This window comes from Rattus norvegicus, chromosome 19 (genome assembly GCF_036323735.1).
Source record: "Rattus norvegicus strain BN/NHsdMcwi chromosome 19, GRCr8, whole genome shotgun sequence".
Taxonomy (NCBI): Eukaryota; Metazoa; Chordata; class Mammalia; order Rodentia; family Muridae; genus Rattus; species Rattus norvegicus.
In genome coordinates this window covers 67,874,445-67,893,061 of record NC_086037.1, presented here as the reverse complement: position 1 = coordinate 67,893,061, position 18,617 = coordinate 67,874,445, and the positions used below count along the sequence as shown (strand labels likewise).

Sequence of the window (18,617 nt, the reverse complement as noted above, 5' to 3'; positions counted from 1 at the left end):
AAACCTTTTTCTTTTTCTTCCTTTTTAAAGAGCCTTGGACTGAACAAGTAAGCCAGACTGTCTAGCTAACAAGTCCCAGAGGTCTTCCTGTCTCTGCTCCCTGGGTGTGAGATTACAAAAGCATGCTTGTGTGCGTGCGTGCGTGCATGCATGCATGCGTGCTTAAGAGCACATGCCGTGAGGACCAACCCCAAATCTTTCTGTCAGAGGACAAGCACTTTGTTGACTGAGCTTTCTCCCCAGTTCCAGGTTTGTGGTTGTGACTTGCACTTTCCAGGTAGCTATCCCCGGTACCGGTTTCTGTTGCTGCAAGGAAACACCATGACCAACAGCAAGTTGGGCAGGAAAACGTTTATTCAGTTTATGCTTCCACATCACAGTTCATTGTCAGAGGAAGTCAGGGCAGGAACTCAAGTAGGGCAGGGTTCTGGAGGCAGCAGCTGATGGAGAGATCATGGAGGGGTGCTGTCTACTGTATTGCTTCTCATGGCTTACTGAGCTTGCTTTCTTATAGAACCCAGCACCACCAGCCCAGGGTTAACCCCCTACCCACCGTGGTCTGTTCTCTCCTCAAAGGGCCGGGACCTTCCCTATCAGTCACTAATTAAGAAAATGCTGCACAGCCGGGTTCGTAGAGGCACGTTCTCAGTTTAGGTTCTTTCTAACTAGTGTCGGGTGGGAATTAAGCTAGCAGCACGCCTGTTCCTTCCCACGCGCAGATGGATTGCTTGTCCAGTTGTTCTTCACTGTGCTGTCTGACCCATTGGCTTCCTTGTTCACGCTTCGTCTTTTCACCCTTTATGTACGAAGTATTTTGTACAGCAATAGGTTGAAATTTTAAGCTAGCATAATTTGGGGGGTGGTGGCTCTTTAGGGTTCGTATCTAATTAAGAATTTTCCTTACCTCTAGTCTTCCTAGGAGAAAAGGATTTTCTCCTTTTACAATTTTATCTTTTAATCCTGGCACTTGGGAAACTGAGGCCAGTCTAAGGCACACTGCAACCTTGCCCCAGGAAAACCAGGCAACCAGACAAAAAGTGTTTCTGTACTTGAGTCTTGTGTTTTGGTTGGAGCCTTTGTTTCTGCCTGCCTGACAGTGATAGGTACATAGAAACTGGAATTTTCTGCCTTGGTCTTGTATTCTATCTACTGTCTTACTGAACTGTTATTTCCAGGAGTTTTTGATGGATTCCTTATGATTTTTTCCCCCTACATAGGCAGTTTTTGTCTGTAAGTGGTAGTAATTTTTTTAAAATCTGTTCTTCATGCATACCATTCAGAATAGTATTACCTGTTGGAGTGCTGATGGAGACAGGAAATGGGGATGGTGGTGATGGTGACATTTTGCTGCCTCACCAGTCGCAGAAAGAAACCAGTTCACTTCACCATTAGCTTGTATGTAGCTGTCCTTGAAAGTGTTCCCCACAGTGTCTAGGATACTCTCATGGCTATTTCTTCATGAACACTGACTTTTCTTAGGTACCTTTTCTGTGTGGATTACAGAGATGGGCTATACTGAGCTTCCCTTTTATGTGCGGATTTCCTGTTATTGTAAGCAGTCCTCCAAGTCTCTCAGTAGACTTCGGACTACACCCATCTTTCTGAACTTGCTTCTTCCCGTGGCATTACAGACATCGCTTCGTGGTGTATCTGTCCTCAGAATTCATAGTGCTCAGTAACAGTGTTCTGTTCCAAGTTTCTCCTGCATACAGCTTTGGTTTCCTTGTTCATGTTTACAGACAGTGAGTTAGCGGATGTCTATGAAGTGACGTCGTCTTAGGGTCTGTCCCTTTGCCTTCAGCCCGGCTTTGCATCTGCTGCTTCCCTCCAGCCTGCCTCTGGCTTTGTGCTCTGCCTCCCCCTCATTTCCAGGTGCTCTCTCTCTCTCTAGTGCTAAGCTGTGGAGGCTCTGTCTGCTGACTCACTGCCCTGATCTCTTTCCAGGCTTCCCTGAGATTGCTATTTTTAGCTTCACACCTTTGACACACATGCCTGTATTCCTGTTGTCTCAGAGTCTTTCTGCATTCTTTCTGCTCTTGTTTTTATTCCCCAGTGCTCCCTAGCTCTCTCAGAGCCGCCTTTCTGTCTTCTCAAGGGTGACGGTTCCTGTTTTGTTCCACAGTTACAGTGGCCTGTTGCGTACTTTGTACATGTTTGGCTCACTCTGGACGCCATGCAGCTGTGAACTGGGCTCATATCGTCTCCATGTGACCGGTTCCCAGTACGAACAAACACAAGATAACCAGCCACAGTCACTCTAGGGAGCACAGGTCTGGCTGCAAGGTCACTCATTACCCTCAGCTCCATCCACTCTGTGGAGTCCGGTGTGATGTGTCTACCTTTCAGCATCACTTTTTCAGCTTTCCCTTTTAGTTTTGAAAGTTTCACACATGTTTACAGTGAAGTATGATTAGCTTTTAAATCGTGTTTGTTAATTAAGTAAAACAGTTCTATAAAGTGAAAACCTCCTTTCCCAGTCCAAACACGTGTGTGGCCTTTGCTTTAGAGCTTTATAATCTGGTCCCAGACCAATGCCCCACTGTCATCTCCCAGTGACGAACACTCTCCCTTAAACACCAGGCTCAGTTCAGAAGTTATCTCAGTGGACTGTTTTCTCACATCATTCCAAGATTAATTTCATATTTCCTTTGTTTTCTTGCTGTTTAGTATTCTCTGATAACTTTGTGGTAGCATGACACCAGTTTGGACCTTCCCTTGTTTTGTTTTGTTTCAAGACAGGGTTTTACTATGTAGCTCTAGTGTTTAGAGCTCGCTCTGTAGACCAAGCAGGCCCCAAAATCAGAGATCTGCTAGTCTCTGCCTCCCAAGTGCTGGAACGAAAGTTGTGCACCACGATACCTGGCGGCTCACTTTGGAGTTTTATGAACACTGAGTGCTGTCTCTTGATGCTTACATCGTATTGACATTTCCCTTTAGTGTATTTTCAGTCAGACCCCTGACTGGTAGGCTATATTTAGACGTGTAATTGGTACCACATTTAGTCTATTGAGTCATAGTTCTGAGATACACTGTGCCTTTACTGATACTCAGTATATGTTTTGGTTTCTGTTTGTGTTTTCTTGTTAGTGAAATTGGGAATTCCTCCACAACCTCACCTCTTACAGCGGTGGTTGGCTGTGTCAGTATGTGGTCTGGTTAGTCTACTGAGTTGCAGGGATTCTATATATTCCAGCTGAGAGCTCTCTTATCAAAGTGATCTCGTTAGTAAAACAGTCTTTTGAGTTAGAATTTTCCTATTTCACTTAGTAGATATTATTTTTTGGATATTTTTTATTTACATTTTACATGTTGCCCCCTTTCCCAGTCCATAAACCCTCTACAGTAGTTCTTGATGTTTCTATCTCTCCTCCGTTTGGCATAGATTGTGTTTGAGATGTGAGGTGGAAGCCAGGTCCATTTGCATGTGGATATTCCATTCGCTGTTGCTACAGAGGGTTAGAGCCCTCTTTCCCTAGCTCTCCAAAGTCTTTCTTACTCCTGTGTGAGTATCAGCATGGCCTTGGCTTTTTCTCTAGTCTGTCTTCAAAATTAGTTCTGTCCACTGACATACTGTGGCGAATCACCATTCCAACCTTCTAATTCTTTTTCTTTAATTTTAAAAACAGTCATTTCTGTAATTTGAAAGCCTCTTCAAATTCAGTCTATTCCTCTTCCTGCCTCCCCTTCCCACCACTGTCTGAAGGCTAGTACTGTAGGTATGGACCAACTTGAAGGTTAAAAAAAGAACCCAAAAAAACTATATTTTCATGTTTTCCCATGAAACCACTTTCTTTTTTACAGTTCTTTGAGGGGGGTTTAGGGTGGTGTTCGTGATAACCAGGCTTGGTTACAGGTTTCTGGTATTCACTGCCTGAACACCAAATAAGGGAGACTTACTAAATTATTTAGTTGACTTGAACTTCATAAGTATTACACTTGAATATTAAAGAATCTTTATTAAAAATTAGTTATTTTACAAAAAAAAGTAATAAAATTATAGTGGGAAAGTGGCATTGCTTTCTGTATTTGCAGTCAGTGACTGGCTGGCCGGCTGGCTGGTGTGGGGAGGACCTGCTTTTGGTGAAGCTGTTTTGCTAGAGCCTGACTCATTACAGATACACACATAGCAGGAGGGGCTCACGTGATTGCCATGTCTTCCTTGGCAGTGCCTGGTGTGAAGCCCCTGCTCAGCCACTTCAGTTTGCTCCTGCCCAGTGTGCAGATTTTTAGCATCATGAGATCAGCTATCTTGGAAATTTTGGTCTATTGAATCGTGCAGATTTCTTATTCTACAGTATTAAAAATGCCCACTTTGATGCCACCCTTGATCCCAGCACGGTGCCTTTGAGTTAAGAAGCTATCTGGCTTTGTGGGGCATAGACCATGTTTCCCTGAGTTAAGGTTTACTTCTGTTTAAAGCTCAGAGTTTATTGTTGGCAACAACTACAGTCAGTTTCTGTTGAAATCAGTGTTTCCTGTTACTCACATTTAACAAAATGCCATTGGCGTTTTGTGGCTGTGGTTCCACCTGTACAGGTTCAGCTAACCAGAGGTAGAAAGAAAGTATAAAAATAAAATGGTTCACACACCGAACACATACAAGCCTTTTCTCTCATCACTGTTCCCAAAACAGCACACCATAACAACTGTACACAATGTCCATGTCGTTAGGTACCAGTCACCAACAACGACAGGAAGGGTGTGAGAAGGCTCTGTGCGGACACTGAGCTGTCTCTGAAGAGCGACTCTAGCACCAAGGATCTGCTCTTCGCAAGGACCTAGGAGTCAAGCCTCAGGTCACCGAGGAGTGACCATGACTGCTAGGTGTCCACTTCTTGTCAATTTTAAGTAAAACTTGGGTCCCATGAAAAAGAATCCAGTTCTGCTGTCAGCTCACATTTAGAGATGTTTTTTCTGATACCTGGCTGTGCAGCACAGGTGCTTCGTGCATCTCTCTCAGCGAATATTCAAGGCCATGGACTCTAATCAGCTTGGCCTATAGCATGTATCTGGGGCATGTTCTTCCTGCTAATTGATGTAAGAAAGGCCCACCCTGATGTGGGCACCTCTGTCTTTAGGCAGGATGTCCTAGACTATCAGAACGCTAAGTAAGCAGAAGCTATAGGCCTCCTTGGAAGGGAGTCTTACCTGTGGGGCCCCACCCCTTTGGCAAACATGTATCTCCAAAAATATTTACATTATGATTCATATCAATAGCAAAATTACAGTTAGGAAGTAGCAATACAAGTAATTTTACGGTGGGGGTGTGTGTGCCACAGCACGAGTAACTGTTTTACAGGGTCACACCAAGAAGGTCGAGAGCCACTGATCTGTGTGTGGTTTCTGCTGCAAACTCCTGCCTGAGTTTGTCCTGACTTCATTTGGTGATTGCTTTTCTAGTTGTGTCGTAAGTCACCATTAGTCATGGTGCACACCACAGCAACAGAAGAGCAAGTAAGGACAAGTGAATGTGAAAGCCTGACACCGTCACTGCTGTGGCATGCACAGCACATAGCATCTTAACGAGATGGTGAAAACATGTTGCTCTCACAAAGCCTGAAAAGTCAGAGTTGTGCCAGCTGAGGCTGTAACGGGTTCATAAGGGCAGAGAGGCTACACAGTGGCCCTGATAGCAGTTGCAGTGAAGACAGCCGATCGAGGCCATGGGGTTGGGATAGAGCTCTGTTCAGTGCGTGTACACACCCTCGATTTTATCCTGTAACAAGAAAGCAAATGGTGATGTTAGCTGCACTCAATAAAACGGGATGGCTCTCAGATCCTAATTACAACTAGTTTTTAAATATCACAGTTTAAAAAATAATTTCTTAGACTTTTAAATTTTTTATATATACGAATGTTTTGCCCACATGTATGTGTGTGTACCTATCAGAAGTCAGAAGAGGGTCTTTGGATCCCTTGCAGCATGAGTTACAGACGGTTGTGAGACACCACATAGGTGTTCAGGTTTGAACCTAGTTTCTTTGCTAGAGCAACACGTGCTCTTAAACACTTAACTGTCTCTCCAGCTCAGTGGCACAAAATAACTTTTTGACCCTTCCCCTTCATTCATTAATGTATAAAACTCATTCTTAGTTCTCATGCGGTCATAGGAAGTAGGCTGGATCTGACCTGGGGCTAGAATCTTAAAAGAAATGGGGACAAAGGTCCACAGTAGTTTTTGCATTCGTGAAAATGTTTGTTCACTGATCATTCTCGTTGACGATATAGCCGATCCCCCCACACCCCAGCTCTGTAAAAGTGGCTAACATTAACCTTCCTGGCATCTGTGAGAACTGCCATGTTATTGGGTCTTCCTGTACAGAGACCTGGTTCCTGCTCACTCCTCCTTTGCAGCCCCAGTCAGACTCTCCTATTTGATCATCTGTTGTCTGTATGAGAAGGTGACTTTCTAATAATACTCAGCTGGGTTTCTCTCATTTGTTTTGTCATCGTTGTGACAGTTTCTCTGTGTAGCCCTGTCCTGGAACTTGTTCTGCAGACCAGGCCTCAAACTCAGAGGAGTTAGCCTGTTTCTGCTGTGATTAAAGGCGCACATTGCCTCAGCCAGGCTCAATGGTTAATTTCTGAATTCTGTAGCCTCTCACTGACTTTCTAGACTGTACCAACACTTGGACTTGTTTCTGGTTCTTGCTTTTTTTTTTTTTTTTTTTTTTTGGAGCTGGGGACCGAACCCAGGGCCTTGCGCTTGCTAGGCAAGCGCTCTACCACTGAGCCAAATCCCCAACCCCTGGTTCTTGCTTTTTTATGGTTTTCTTTTGTGTCTGTGGTCCCATGGCTTCCCAGCCCTGAGCAGATTAATTTTGAAGTTTGAAGTCCTGAATTTTCTGTAGTCTGCCCTGGCTTTGTGTGCGATGTTTCCATCGGTCTTCCCCTTCACAGCTCTACTCTTCTGCATGACTGCAGCTCCTCTGGATAAGGTGTTGAGGATGGCGGCAGACTGTTTGTCTTGGTTGATGAAGGATGTAGACACTACTAAGCGCTGGACTTAGACCACTTCCTCCTGGGCTTGCTCTCTAGATAGTGGGCTTGGTCAGAGCCTCCCCATTTTGTGACCATCCATGTGTTCCTAGCCCCATGAGAACTTCATGGGCTGTGCCTTGTTCACTTTGTCACAAACCACTAATGCGGATAGGGGTCTTCTTTCTCTTTCTGTCAGAAAGCCGCCTACAGTTTGTGGTTTCTGCCACTGGGATAACGGGAGGCTAATGATGGGGCTTCTATGTCTTTCACAGGCCAGAATGAAAGATTGCCCTGTGCTATATCTCGTCATTCAAGATGGTGATGGCTGTGTCAATCTCTGATGACACTGCTGCTCTGAGCGCTTTGGGCTAAAACTTATTTCGCTCTGTAGTAGAGAGCTTCTCTAGCTTTGCCAAGCTCAGGTTTGATCTTTAGCACCTCAGAGTGAGTGCTGGGCCTGTGGCACACGCCCACCTCCCATCGCTTAGGCAGAGGCAGGCTGAGCTCCATGAGTTGCTCTACATAGTGAATTCCAAGCTAGCCTGGCTACTTAGTGAGAACCTTGTCTTTAAAAAAAGAGCCAACAACCAAAAATTGAGACTCACTATTTAACCCAAACTGGCTCAATCTCACAATGACCTGCTGCTGTGCTGGACTTGCTTTATAAATCTGGCTGGCCTTGAACTCAGAGATTTGCTCGCCTTTGCCTCGGGAATGCTAAGATTAAAAGCGACGACGCCTGGCACTTCTTAGTAGAAAATGCAGAATGGAGAAACCATAGCGGAAGAACAGAGATGCCATGCCTGGCCTCAGCTCCTGTGGGGCCTGGATAGGAGCACCCTGCTCCTGCTGGTGGAGGGTTCAGGAACGGATGGCCTGGCTAGCCGAGCTTGTTACTTCAACATAAAATTGGTTTTTTGTTCTTGAGATGGCGTTTCTGTGCAACTTGACACAAACTAGTCACCTGGGAAGAGAGACCCACAATTAAGGAAGTGAATTGCCCCCCTCAGGTTGACTTGTGGGCATGTCTGTGGGGGTATTTTCTTGATTAATGCTTGACCCACTGTGGGCAGTGCGGTCCCTGGGCAGGCGGTCTTGGGTTCTGTATGAGAAAGCAGGTGAGAAGCATGGAAGAAGGCACCAGGAAGTGTCCCTCGTGGTCTCTGCTCCAGTCACTGCTTAGCAGCCTCGATGGCGGACCGGGAAGTCTGAGATGGAGCAAACCGTTGGCCTAGTTTTTCAGCTACTTTATTGGGTTCTGTTATCTCTACCAACCCTCAACACTAAGGAGAGAAAGAAGGTTCGACGGGAAAGGGGACAGACACCTACTTCTTTGGGCTGTTTCCTGATGATTAATTAGGGGCGCCGAGAGCTTGGGGATCCATCTACATAGTCAGGACATCTCCAACTAGTGAATCCGCAATGGGGAAGCAGTCACAGCACAGCTCTCTTGGGTTCTCGAATTTATACCCTGCCCAGAGTCCCCGGAATTCAAAGCATAAATTATCTGTAGCTGGCAAAAATCACACCCCGTCCTGTGGATAGTCTGAAGCAGCCCCATGCTCCACACCTGGGATTAAAACAAAAACATATGCATGGTAACCTGGCTTTCAGCAAAAGCAAAACTCTCACTACAGAGTTGCTTTCCTCCCTAGGCTGCTTCCGATTAGAATGTTTATCACAAGAAACAAACTGGGACAGTCTCCAGTCCAGGCTCATTGCCGTGTGGCTAATACTGGCCCAGAGAAGGGGCTCTCCTTCTGCCTCGACGTCCATTATGTTGCTATTCTGGGCAAGTGCCTGCCTGACTCCTCCAAATAATACTCTTAGGCCAGGTAAACACTGAGAAGCTGCTTGGGAGTTTTTGTCATTTATTACAGAAAAGTAAGACGATGAGATTGTACAGAAGGGCTCGTGGGGGCAGGGTGCCCAAGCGTGAGTGTGCGTGTGTGCGTGTGGAGGCTAGAGCTGGGCAGGAAGGAGTGTTTCCCCCAGCACTGTTCTCTTGCCTTTAAACAGGGTTTCTCACTGAACTGAACTGAAAGCTCAACAGTTTTGGCTAGGCTTTGTAGCCAGAGGACCCCCCCCCCCCGCCCCCAGGACCTCCCTATCTCACAGCCCCATCCCTCCCTTCAGTGCTGGGCTACAGGCGTGCACAGCCTGACTTTTTATTTTTTACATGCGTGCTGGACATTCTTACTCAGTTCCTCAGACTTGCAGAGCAAGTGCTCTTATCCACTGAGCCATCTTTCCAGCCCCCAGAGTCTTGAGGTTTAAAAGCAGTTCTTTCTACAGGGATAGATCAAGCATTTTAACAAGACAGGAAGAGCTAGGGTGAGGCTGCTGTCTGTAGGCCCAGCTGTTGTCAGTCAGAAGGAGCTTTGACTCTACAAGGGAAGACTGTCCAAAACAGTGCTGTGGCTTGGCTGGCTGGGAAGAAGAAGAAGAAAAAAAAAAGGTTTATTTTGTTGTGTTACTGTTGTTTTTGTAACACTTGGACTTTCATGTGCTAAACATTTAAAGCAACTCAAGCGTGTGGTAGGGCAAAGCATGGAACACATGAGAAGACTGGAAGGCGGGGAGCATGCGCCTGAGTGTTGGGTGCGCTCCACAGCGAAAACCAGAATGATTCCTGAGGGAAGTGTTCTATTCCACTTTGGGCAGTTGGAAGGCAGGACAGAACAATCAGGATCCGCTAGTTTGAATCACCCTTCTGAGGATGTTTCTCTCCTGGGCACTTAAGGCAGGGGTCTGTTGGCTTGTGAATGAAGGTTTGACAAGATGGTAGTTGGCTTGTATAAGCTCTTGGCTGTCTCTAACTAAAATTTGGAGGCTCTGTCAAGCAAGCCTTTAGGATGTGATCAATGCAGCATGCGCCGTACGGTATTTTCAGGAGAGGCCAGAACCTTGAACCCGAGATGAGTGCTGTGGGTCCTCAGACCTGGAGGGGACCTGAAAGCTGCCTGCCTTTGCACACACACTCCTCCCTAGTCACCGTGCCTGTGCTGCCACTCGCACATGTCACTAGAGCATTGTATGGACTTCAGCAGTGTGCTCGGTGCTCTGTTTAAGGTAGATTATTTCGCTCCCCACTTTTACATAGTTGTGTGAAGAGCAGAAAGATTTGAAGTTGGTGAATGGATTTGGAAGCTGACATTAACATTCTCTTGGAATTAAGGGCCAGGGCATTCACTGCTCTGGGTATTTATCCGACCTTGCTTGTGGGGGTGCAGAAGTTCTAGGAAGAGCAGAGTTCTAGGCCCACTCAGACCCATCCTGTTGTGATTTAGAGGAGTCTATGTGATGTTGTGTCATATGTATATGTTATGTCTAGGTTAGAGGGGTCCAGGTATCAGGTTCTGGTGGCTGATCCACAGAATAGACTTTCAGAATCCTCCACGTCGTTCCTGTCATGAGGTCCTTATTTATTTGCTACCCGTTATGCAGCATAACCAGGGTTGTCGCTCCTGTTGCTCCTGGGAGCTGCCTCTTGAAATAGCACATCCTAGCTCAGCTCCCTGCCCAGAGAGAGGCTGCTGGCTACTCCGGTCAAAGCAGTTGCATATCTTGATTGGTCAGTCTGTGTGGTACCCTGTGAAGGTAGGCAGGTGTGATGTTTTGGGTACAGTGGCATTAACCTTCTGTGTTTTTTCTTTTGACACAGACAGTTGAAGATGAAGCAATAGCAGCATACATGAAGACCAAGTAAGGGGAGGAGAACGATGCCCAAGGGTGGGTGTTCTAAAACACCCCAGCAAGAAGACTGTTCTCTCAGCAACGACATGGTGGAGAAACAAACTGGGAAAAAGGTAACCCTTGGCTTGCCCTAACTTTCCCTTGCCTCTCCTGGGTCACTAAGATCAGGATAAGGGCTAAAGACAGTACTCAGATCATGTACTTACAGAGCCAGGTTATTCTGGCCGTGGGTGGCTTTGTGAGGCCTTTGCTACCAGGAGTGTCCAGTTCTCTTGTCATTGGGTATGCAAGGAGCCACTTACTCACTCAAGAGGCCCTGCTTAATTAAGTTTGTCATAGTCAAGGCCCCAGCAGACTTGTGTATAGAATTTTTCCCTTCTGTGTCCTCAGAACCCTACGATACCTTGTCTTGTTTTCAGTAAGACACTTAACTATGTCTCGGTTATACTGGCTATAAACACTGCAAGACATTAAACACTGTAAGATATTTGCTTTCAAATTGTGTTAATTCAAGGCAATGATAGATTTGTGCCGTGGTGGTGCACGCGTTAATCCCAGTTCTGGGAGGCAGAGTTGGAGGGCAGCCTGATCTGCAAAGTGAGTTCCAGGACAGACAGGGCTACACAGAGAAACCATGTGTCTAAAACAAAAACGATAGATGGATGGATGGACGGGCGGACGGACGGACGAACGGACGGACGAACGAATGAGAAAATACAATGTAACTCTAGATTGCCATAGTTAGTGTGCTGTTGACATCAGATTCTGGGTACTTCCTGGCCTAAAGGAAAGATTCCAAGACCAAGACAGATCGGGGTAAGGGTTTGCCTTAAAATGTGTGTTCAGTTGGTTGTTTGCATGACTATTACCAAGCCCCAGAGTTGTCCTGGGACTGGGTTTTTTCACTGTGATACAGCAGCATCTGAGCCAGTAAGAAGAAGTCCACACTCTCAGAATTCAGCTCATGTTTTTATAAGATGATTTTCTAGTTCTCAAGTTCACCTTGCTGTAATTCCTGGTCGTTCCTCTTGATTGTCTTGACAGTCTAGCCCGTGTCTGTGAGAGGGTCCCAGCTCTGGTTTGCTGTCAGTCTATCAGTGACCCTTCTTTGATTCTTTTTGCATGAAGATAATACTCTCCCTGTAGGTGTTCTACTTGTAACCATTGCCGAACCGGAAGATATGCTCACTCAATTTTGGTTGATTGTCAAGTGGTTTCTGAGTGTCTCTGGGAGCCTTGAATATCTGTGTAACATGAGCCCACTTTGGGGGACAGTTTTCATACTGCATAGATGCAAAGATGTGGTTTTCAGATATATTTATAGATGTTTCCATACAACAAAGATAGTTGTGGAGCATGAACAAGGGAAAGGCTTCATTGTGGGCGTTCAAGTCAGAGCAAGGCCCTACCTGTACAATCTGCGTTTGAGCCTTAGAGGGGCCCTCACTCAGATACAGCCATCCTCCTGTCTGAGTGCAGCTCCTACCATAGCTACACTTTACTTTGGTGCTTTGAACCTCAGAACCAGCCACATCCCTCAGAACCTGACTGCCCAGCTGGGTGAGTGACAGTGTAGGGTGCCTTGCACTTAAGTGCCCAAGTCCCTCCCTCCCTCCCTCCCTCCCTCCCTCCCTCCCTCCCTCCCTCCCTCCCTCCCTGAGTTTCCACCACTGCCTTCGGAGGCTTCGGTTTAGATGCTTTCCATCTTGTCTGATTGCTGCTTTTGTCTGTTAAAGCATTCTTCAGAGAGCTCCAAATCCCTGAGGGATGGGAAGGTGGGGAGGGAGAGAGGGACAGATGTATGGACGTGTACATGCCCGCATAAGTGATGTAAGTAGAAATCCCAGGAGTCACCCTCAACATGTCTATAAGAGACCAAGATCAATGCTAGGCCTGAGTTTCATGTAGCACTGAGTAGATCTAAAGTATGTGGGAAACAGATTGGACCTCTGCAGTTTGGCTAGACTGACAAGGATGGACAGGCTCTTCCCAGAATTAATTCTTCAGTGTGTGTCCCACAAGGTGTCAGGAAGGAAGCTGTGCCTTTCAGGTACATGGCACACAGCTTGACAGGAATGAGTAGAAGGCAAGAAGGTCTAGTCAGGGTCCAAGGAGACAGGCTGAACTCTAGAGGCTGCAGTGAGCCATGATGAAAGCTGTAGAAATTGGGCTAGATCAGCCTCCTAGCAACACCTTCATTCTTGATGTTCCTGATGTTCCAGGTCCAAGAACATGAAGATGTTTTATTTAGTTGGTTGGGGTTATTAACTCTGGAGAAGACACAAGTTGTGTTGAGCCGAGCTGAATTATTCCTGAGACCATAGGACCTGAACTATGTACTAACTGTGGGAGGTATACATGAATATGAATTTGATTTAGGGTGTGTGTGTGTGTGTGTGTGTGTGTGTGTGTGTGTGTGTGTGTGTGTGTGTGTGTGTTTTCCAGCAAGTGATTGCTTGCTTAAACTAGGCCTGTTCTGGAGATTGACAGTAACTGTGAAACTGGCAGTGCTTAGCAGTAATGGGTCTCTCCTCACTTGTTGGTCACTCAGTGTGGAGCCTAGAAAGAGCAACCCAAGATTAGATGTCTGTTCTTCAGGAACTGCAGAGCATCCCAGGTGGCAAATGTTGGTGCATGGGAGAGGGCCTGCTAGTGACAGGAGGACACTGGCTCTGGTTACATATTACTTCCTCACATACAGGTGCATGTTATCGAAAGCAACCTGTTTTTAAAGTTTTCTCCCTCATCATACTCTTAAGTGAAATATATCTTGCTACAGACCCATTAGCGACGCCAGCTACGGAAAAGAAGATGCCAGACATTTCTGGAACATCCATTACTGAAATAGCCGCAGAGGGAACCAGCAAATTTCTACGACCACACTGTGTTCACAGAGCTAGATGACTGCTGTGTTATCCAAGACCCCTCAGTAAGAAGTGATACCTCTTGTCCAGTTCAGGGTCGGTCTCATCCGCCTGTGACAGATGGCCATGCTCTTGTGGGATTCTCAGGAGAATCTGAGAACATAGGTCATGCAGACTGGTGAGCAGGAGCGGGCACCGGCCTCTGCTTAATTAGGTCCTTCAAGGATAGTACAGCCCTTAATTTGCAAACTATTTCTGTGGACCATTTATGCCATAATGTCTAGTGGCTCTCTGTAGTACCAGAGTATCCTTGTGGAGTATGACTGCTCCAGGACAAACACTAACTCATACCTTACATGAACCTGAGGGCCACCCCATGGGACTGAAGCTCACCTTAAGATGTGGCTGTGTGAGTACCACCAGAGGGACAACATGGCTGTGGTTAGGCTCTTGGGTCCCGTTGTTTGCTTCTTTTGTTTTGTTTTGAGGTGAATATATATACAATGTAGACTACTCTTGACAGACAGGAGGTACAGGAGGCTATACCCAAGAGCAGGATGCTAGAAAGAGGGAATGGAGCCTGATTCACTCTCTCTCTCATGCTTAGCTGGGTATCAGCTTATCTCAGGAAACCACACAGGATTTAGTGGTGGCAGTGGCAGAGATGCTGGGCTAGGGTGTTTCAGGTGGACTTCTGGATTGAGTTTTGTCCTTTGAGCTTTTTGTTTGTTTATTACTTTGCTAAAACAGAGAAGAGCAGAATCAAGCATGGCTGTACGTAGTTTCTTTCCCAGAACTGTTTCTGGGGCTCACTGCTGCAGGCGAGTGGTAGCAGGCTTCTCCAGGGTTCTCTTACCTCCATTCAAATCAATCAGTGCCTGAAAGCATCCCTGTGACACAGCCTCAGCTGCTCATTAGCGTCCTTCCCCTCACGGGGAGCTCTGTGGGGAGCCTGTTCCAGCCCCACTTCTCCAACAGCAACATGCTCCTCAAACAGATGTCCCCTGGTTGGCCTTCATTCCCTATATTCAACTTAGTGATTCTAAAGCGTGATGTACTATAACGTGCTGTAAACTAATGGAAGTGTATGACACCTAGAAAATGGCTCAGAGACACCCTCATGCTAGGCCTTCCTGGAGGGTTGAGTCCCACAGCTCCACTGTGGCCTCCCACTGGGGAAGGATGCTCAGTTCCTTTAACTGCTGTGTAACATTTTTAAAATTAGTTTATTATTATTAATTTGTGTGTGCACAAATATGTGTAGGACTGTTAAGTGTCTTACTCTACTGCATTCTAATTTATTTTGACCAATTGGTTGATTGAAGACAGGCCTACACACATGCCTTCTCAAGCATGTAGAAGTCTTTGATTTATTTGGGGAGATGCTCACATACATTCCTCCTCAATTATGCGAATGTTAAAGGACAATTTGTGGTTATAAGTTCTTTCCTACCACATAGGTCCTAGGACCATGGGGCACTTCATCAGCCTTTAGCTTTAGTGTTTTTTGTTTTTTTCTTTTTTAAGATTTATTTATTTAATGTTAATGAGCACTCTGTTGCTGACAAACCAGAAGAGGGCATCGGATCCAGTTACAGATGGTTGTGAGTCACCATGCATGCAGTTGGTGGGATTTGAACTCAGGACCTGGAAGAGCAGTCAGTGCTCTTAACCACTGAGCCATCTCTCCAGCCCTCAGCTTTAGTTTTTGAGACAGGGTCTCAAAACTGAACCTGGATCTGAACTCATCAATCTGTCCAGACCAGCTGGCCAGCAGGCCTCTGGTGTCTCTCTTGTGGTCTCCAATATTGGGATGGTAAATGCATGCTGCTACTCCCGGCTTCTTATATAGGTGCTGGAGGATAGGATCTGAAGAGTCTTCATGCTTCTACCACAAACACTTTAGGTAGACCTAGCCATTTCCCCAGCTCTTGACTTAAGTTTGCTTTTACAATCCACAATTTTCTTAAAATCATAGTCACATGCAAGGATCACAGAATTGTTCCTTCTATTTTTTCCCTAAGTTTATGATAATCAGTTGATGTAGCAAAAACACTTGACCAAATTTAACAATTAATTATTAAAATTTACTCAACAAAAGTGGAAGAAATTCCCTGTGTGCCTTCATTGTTCAGTGACAAAAGCTGAATTCTATATAAGATTGGAAACAAAGAAGAAAAGCACCTAGAGCCTCCACTGCTGGCAGTTTTAGCCCAGCAGCAAAATAAGAGTAGAATTGGAAGGGAAGAATTAACTTCCTCCATTCCGGGGGATCCACAGAATTGCACAAAAATGAATTAATGATTCGGGCAAGGTGTTACAATGCAAACTATTCTATAAAATTTACTTCTAAATATAATAAATAAATTATAATAAATAAAAAACCAGGGATTGAAATTTTAAAATATATATACAGCTGGGTGTGTTGATTACATATCTGTAATCGCACCTTAGGAGAGGTGCTGGTGGGAGGGAGTAAAGAGTCAGGGTCAGGCTGTGCTGCATTCACAGAAAGTCAGTTTCTCAAACCACGCGTCTCCAGGGAGTTCACCTTTCTCTTCTGACCTCTGAGGCACCTGCATATTAAACCCACCATACACTCATAAAGTAAGTCTTGCCAGACCTGGAGACACATACTCTTTTACTCTTGATACATACTGAAGTTGCTGAGCTGTTAGGAAGATATGAATAATTGTGCCCATCAGAAAATTAAGAAAATGGCTTTTAGGTGTAGCCTTCCCACTTGGACAGAATGCCATTGAAATCCTGACTGGTCTTTGGTGAGAACTGATAACTAAGTCTTGAGTTTACAGGGACTCTCTTAAGGACCTGCTGTAACTCAGGTTGCTTTGCTCTCTGCTTGTCATTTCACTCTAAAGGCACAGTGGGGACATTTGAGTGGGGCACACTGAGTCTCCACTGAAGGTGCCAGGGCCCACCCTGATGAGCTGCTGGGTTAGGGTTAGGGTCAATTTTTTTGCCCTTGCCAGAGTTTTCAGCTGCTGAAGTCCCAGGGTAGATGGCAGTGAGTCACAGTTAGTACCAAAGGCTGTATATCTTGAGAGACTTTTGAGGTTACAACTTTATTTTTCCTCTCTGCTTTCTGTAATGAAAATAATGAATTAAGGCAAGCTTTTCTCTGTGCACCATGTGTGTACAGCGCATGGGTGAATGGGGCCAGGGCTACCTTAGGTACCGTGTTGTTTCCACTTTAACCATCTTTATGGCATTAGAATCCAATGGCAGATGTTGGTCACGCTTGGCTTAACTTCAGGGTCAGTTGTAATGGTTGAACCATTTTGTCTTTTCCCAGATGCAGAAAAGAAATTTTGAGTCCACATTCACTTTCAAGGACCTCTTTCTGTTGGGGGTGGAAGGGCATCTCTTAGTCTTGAACAGCCCTGGCTGTCCTGGAACCCGCTTTGTAGACCAGGCAGACCTTGAACTTACCTGCCCATCTGTTTCTGCCTCCTAAGCACTGAGATTACAGGCAGGCATCACCACAGCCTGGCTCAAGACCTTCATTCTGTGTTGGACTCTAAGTGTGTTTACCAGGTGTGACACCCTCCCCCATTTTCTTTTGTTTGTGTGGTTTGTTGTTGTTGATTTGTGTTTGTTTGCACAGAGGCACTGGTGGAAGAGGCTCCCACTTGCCTGTAGTCTTTTTGTCTCCTCTGGTCGGCATGGATGAGGCAGAGAGTATCATGGCAAGAGGCATAGTGCCCACCTCCTGGTGGAAGAGAACAGGAGGGGAAGGTAGGACAGAAGGCACTCCTTCAGAGCTGCACCCCAGTGGCTTATTCTAACAGGCCACTCTTTCCACTCCTTGGTGGCTCGTCATGATCAGTCTGTCACCAGCACCAACAGCTGGGCCCTGAGCCTTGGCTCACATGTTTTATACAAACTAGAACACGGTACTTGTGTCCCCTGCCAGTGTTAAGGAACAGGTAGCTAAGTTACCTTGGCAAGGAACTGAGAGTTTTTAAAATGTGAAACATTTCAGTGACACACATGCAACTTGCGTTTCACGTATATTTTAAAAAATCAGTGGTTTCCTGGGTTCAGTCCCCAGCTCCAAAAAAAAGAACCAAAAAAAAAAAAAAAAATCAGTGGTTTGCTTGCATATATGTGTGCCGTGTGCAGGCTTGGAATTCGAGTTTTGTGAACACCGTGTGGGTGCTGGGAGTCAAAACCCAAACCCAGTATTTTGTAAGCTCAACAAGTGCTCTTAACCTCTAAGCCACCTATCATTTACCATTCAGATTTAAGCATTCAGATTTTCTAGAACGGCTTTCAGGTTCTGTCATACCTCAGTGTTCAGCAGGGTATGTGTTGGTGTTTTCTCTGAGACTCTGTGCTTGGCTGGTGCAAAGATTGGCACCATCTGCGAGGGAATCAGGGCCAGAGCCTCCCTCTGTGACGAGTGCTGGAGAAGCTAAAGGGTCAAAACTGGTTGTACATTGTCCAGTTCAAGATATTGATTGGAATTGATAAACTTTACTTATACCTCCTTGGGTCAGCCTGGTGCTGAGTTCTACCTGGGCCTGGGTACAGTGGTCAGAGCCATTGCTGTCAGTTTGTATGGCTAGCAGACCCATCAGCATGTACAGTGTACAGTGTTTGATGTTCTTCCTTCCCCTGCCTCCAGAGCTCCGTGACCTGTGCTCATCTGTGACAGAGACTTGCTCTTGTGTGCTCATTTTAAGAAGCTACATCTTAGGTGTGCATTTGCATTGTGTCTAAGCTCTCACCTCTGAAAGGGAGGGGACATTTCGTTTTTGAGGCAAACAAATATACTTGCATGTGCCCAACAAGGGGATGACATGTACTTGTGCTGGGGGGGGTGCTGGAGGAGGAATTGGGGACCCGAATCGTATAGCTTTTGGATTAGTACCCCCGAGGGTACTTGACTTCTTACCTGCAGACATACTGCCTCAGATCTCAGGCCTGGGATGAAGTAGCAGGCACACCCAGGAGAGCCAGGGCCCATGTTCTCAGGTAGAACAGCAAAGCTGCAATGCACCCAATGGTGGCACAGGAAGGGGATTCATAGTTGGGGTCACCTGGGGCTTAACC

General features: G+C 45.9%; 1 protein-coding gene across 3 annotated transcripts in view; it reads left to right on the top strand.

The window, feature by feature from the left end:
• Ankrd11 (ankyrin repeat domain containing 11) overlaps nucleotides 1–18,617 on the top strand; it is a 158,656-nt gene that overhangs the window by 114,430 nt on the left and 25,609 nt on the right. For 2 of the 3 annotated variants that reach the window (XM_008772667.4, NM_001374009.1), the window contains exon 3: nucleotides 10,646–10,790. In XM_008772667.4, the coding sequence (XP_008770889.1) occupies nucleotides 10,704–10,790 (87 nt within the window). In that variant the 5' untranslated portion in view covers nucleotides 10,646–10,703. Of the gene's footprint in view, nucleotides 1–10,645; nucleotides 10,791–18,617 lie in introns of those variants that run through there. The other variant, XM_063278178.1, reaches the window with a different exon arrangement.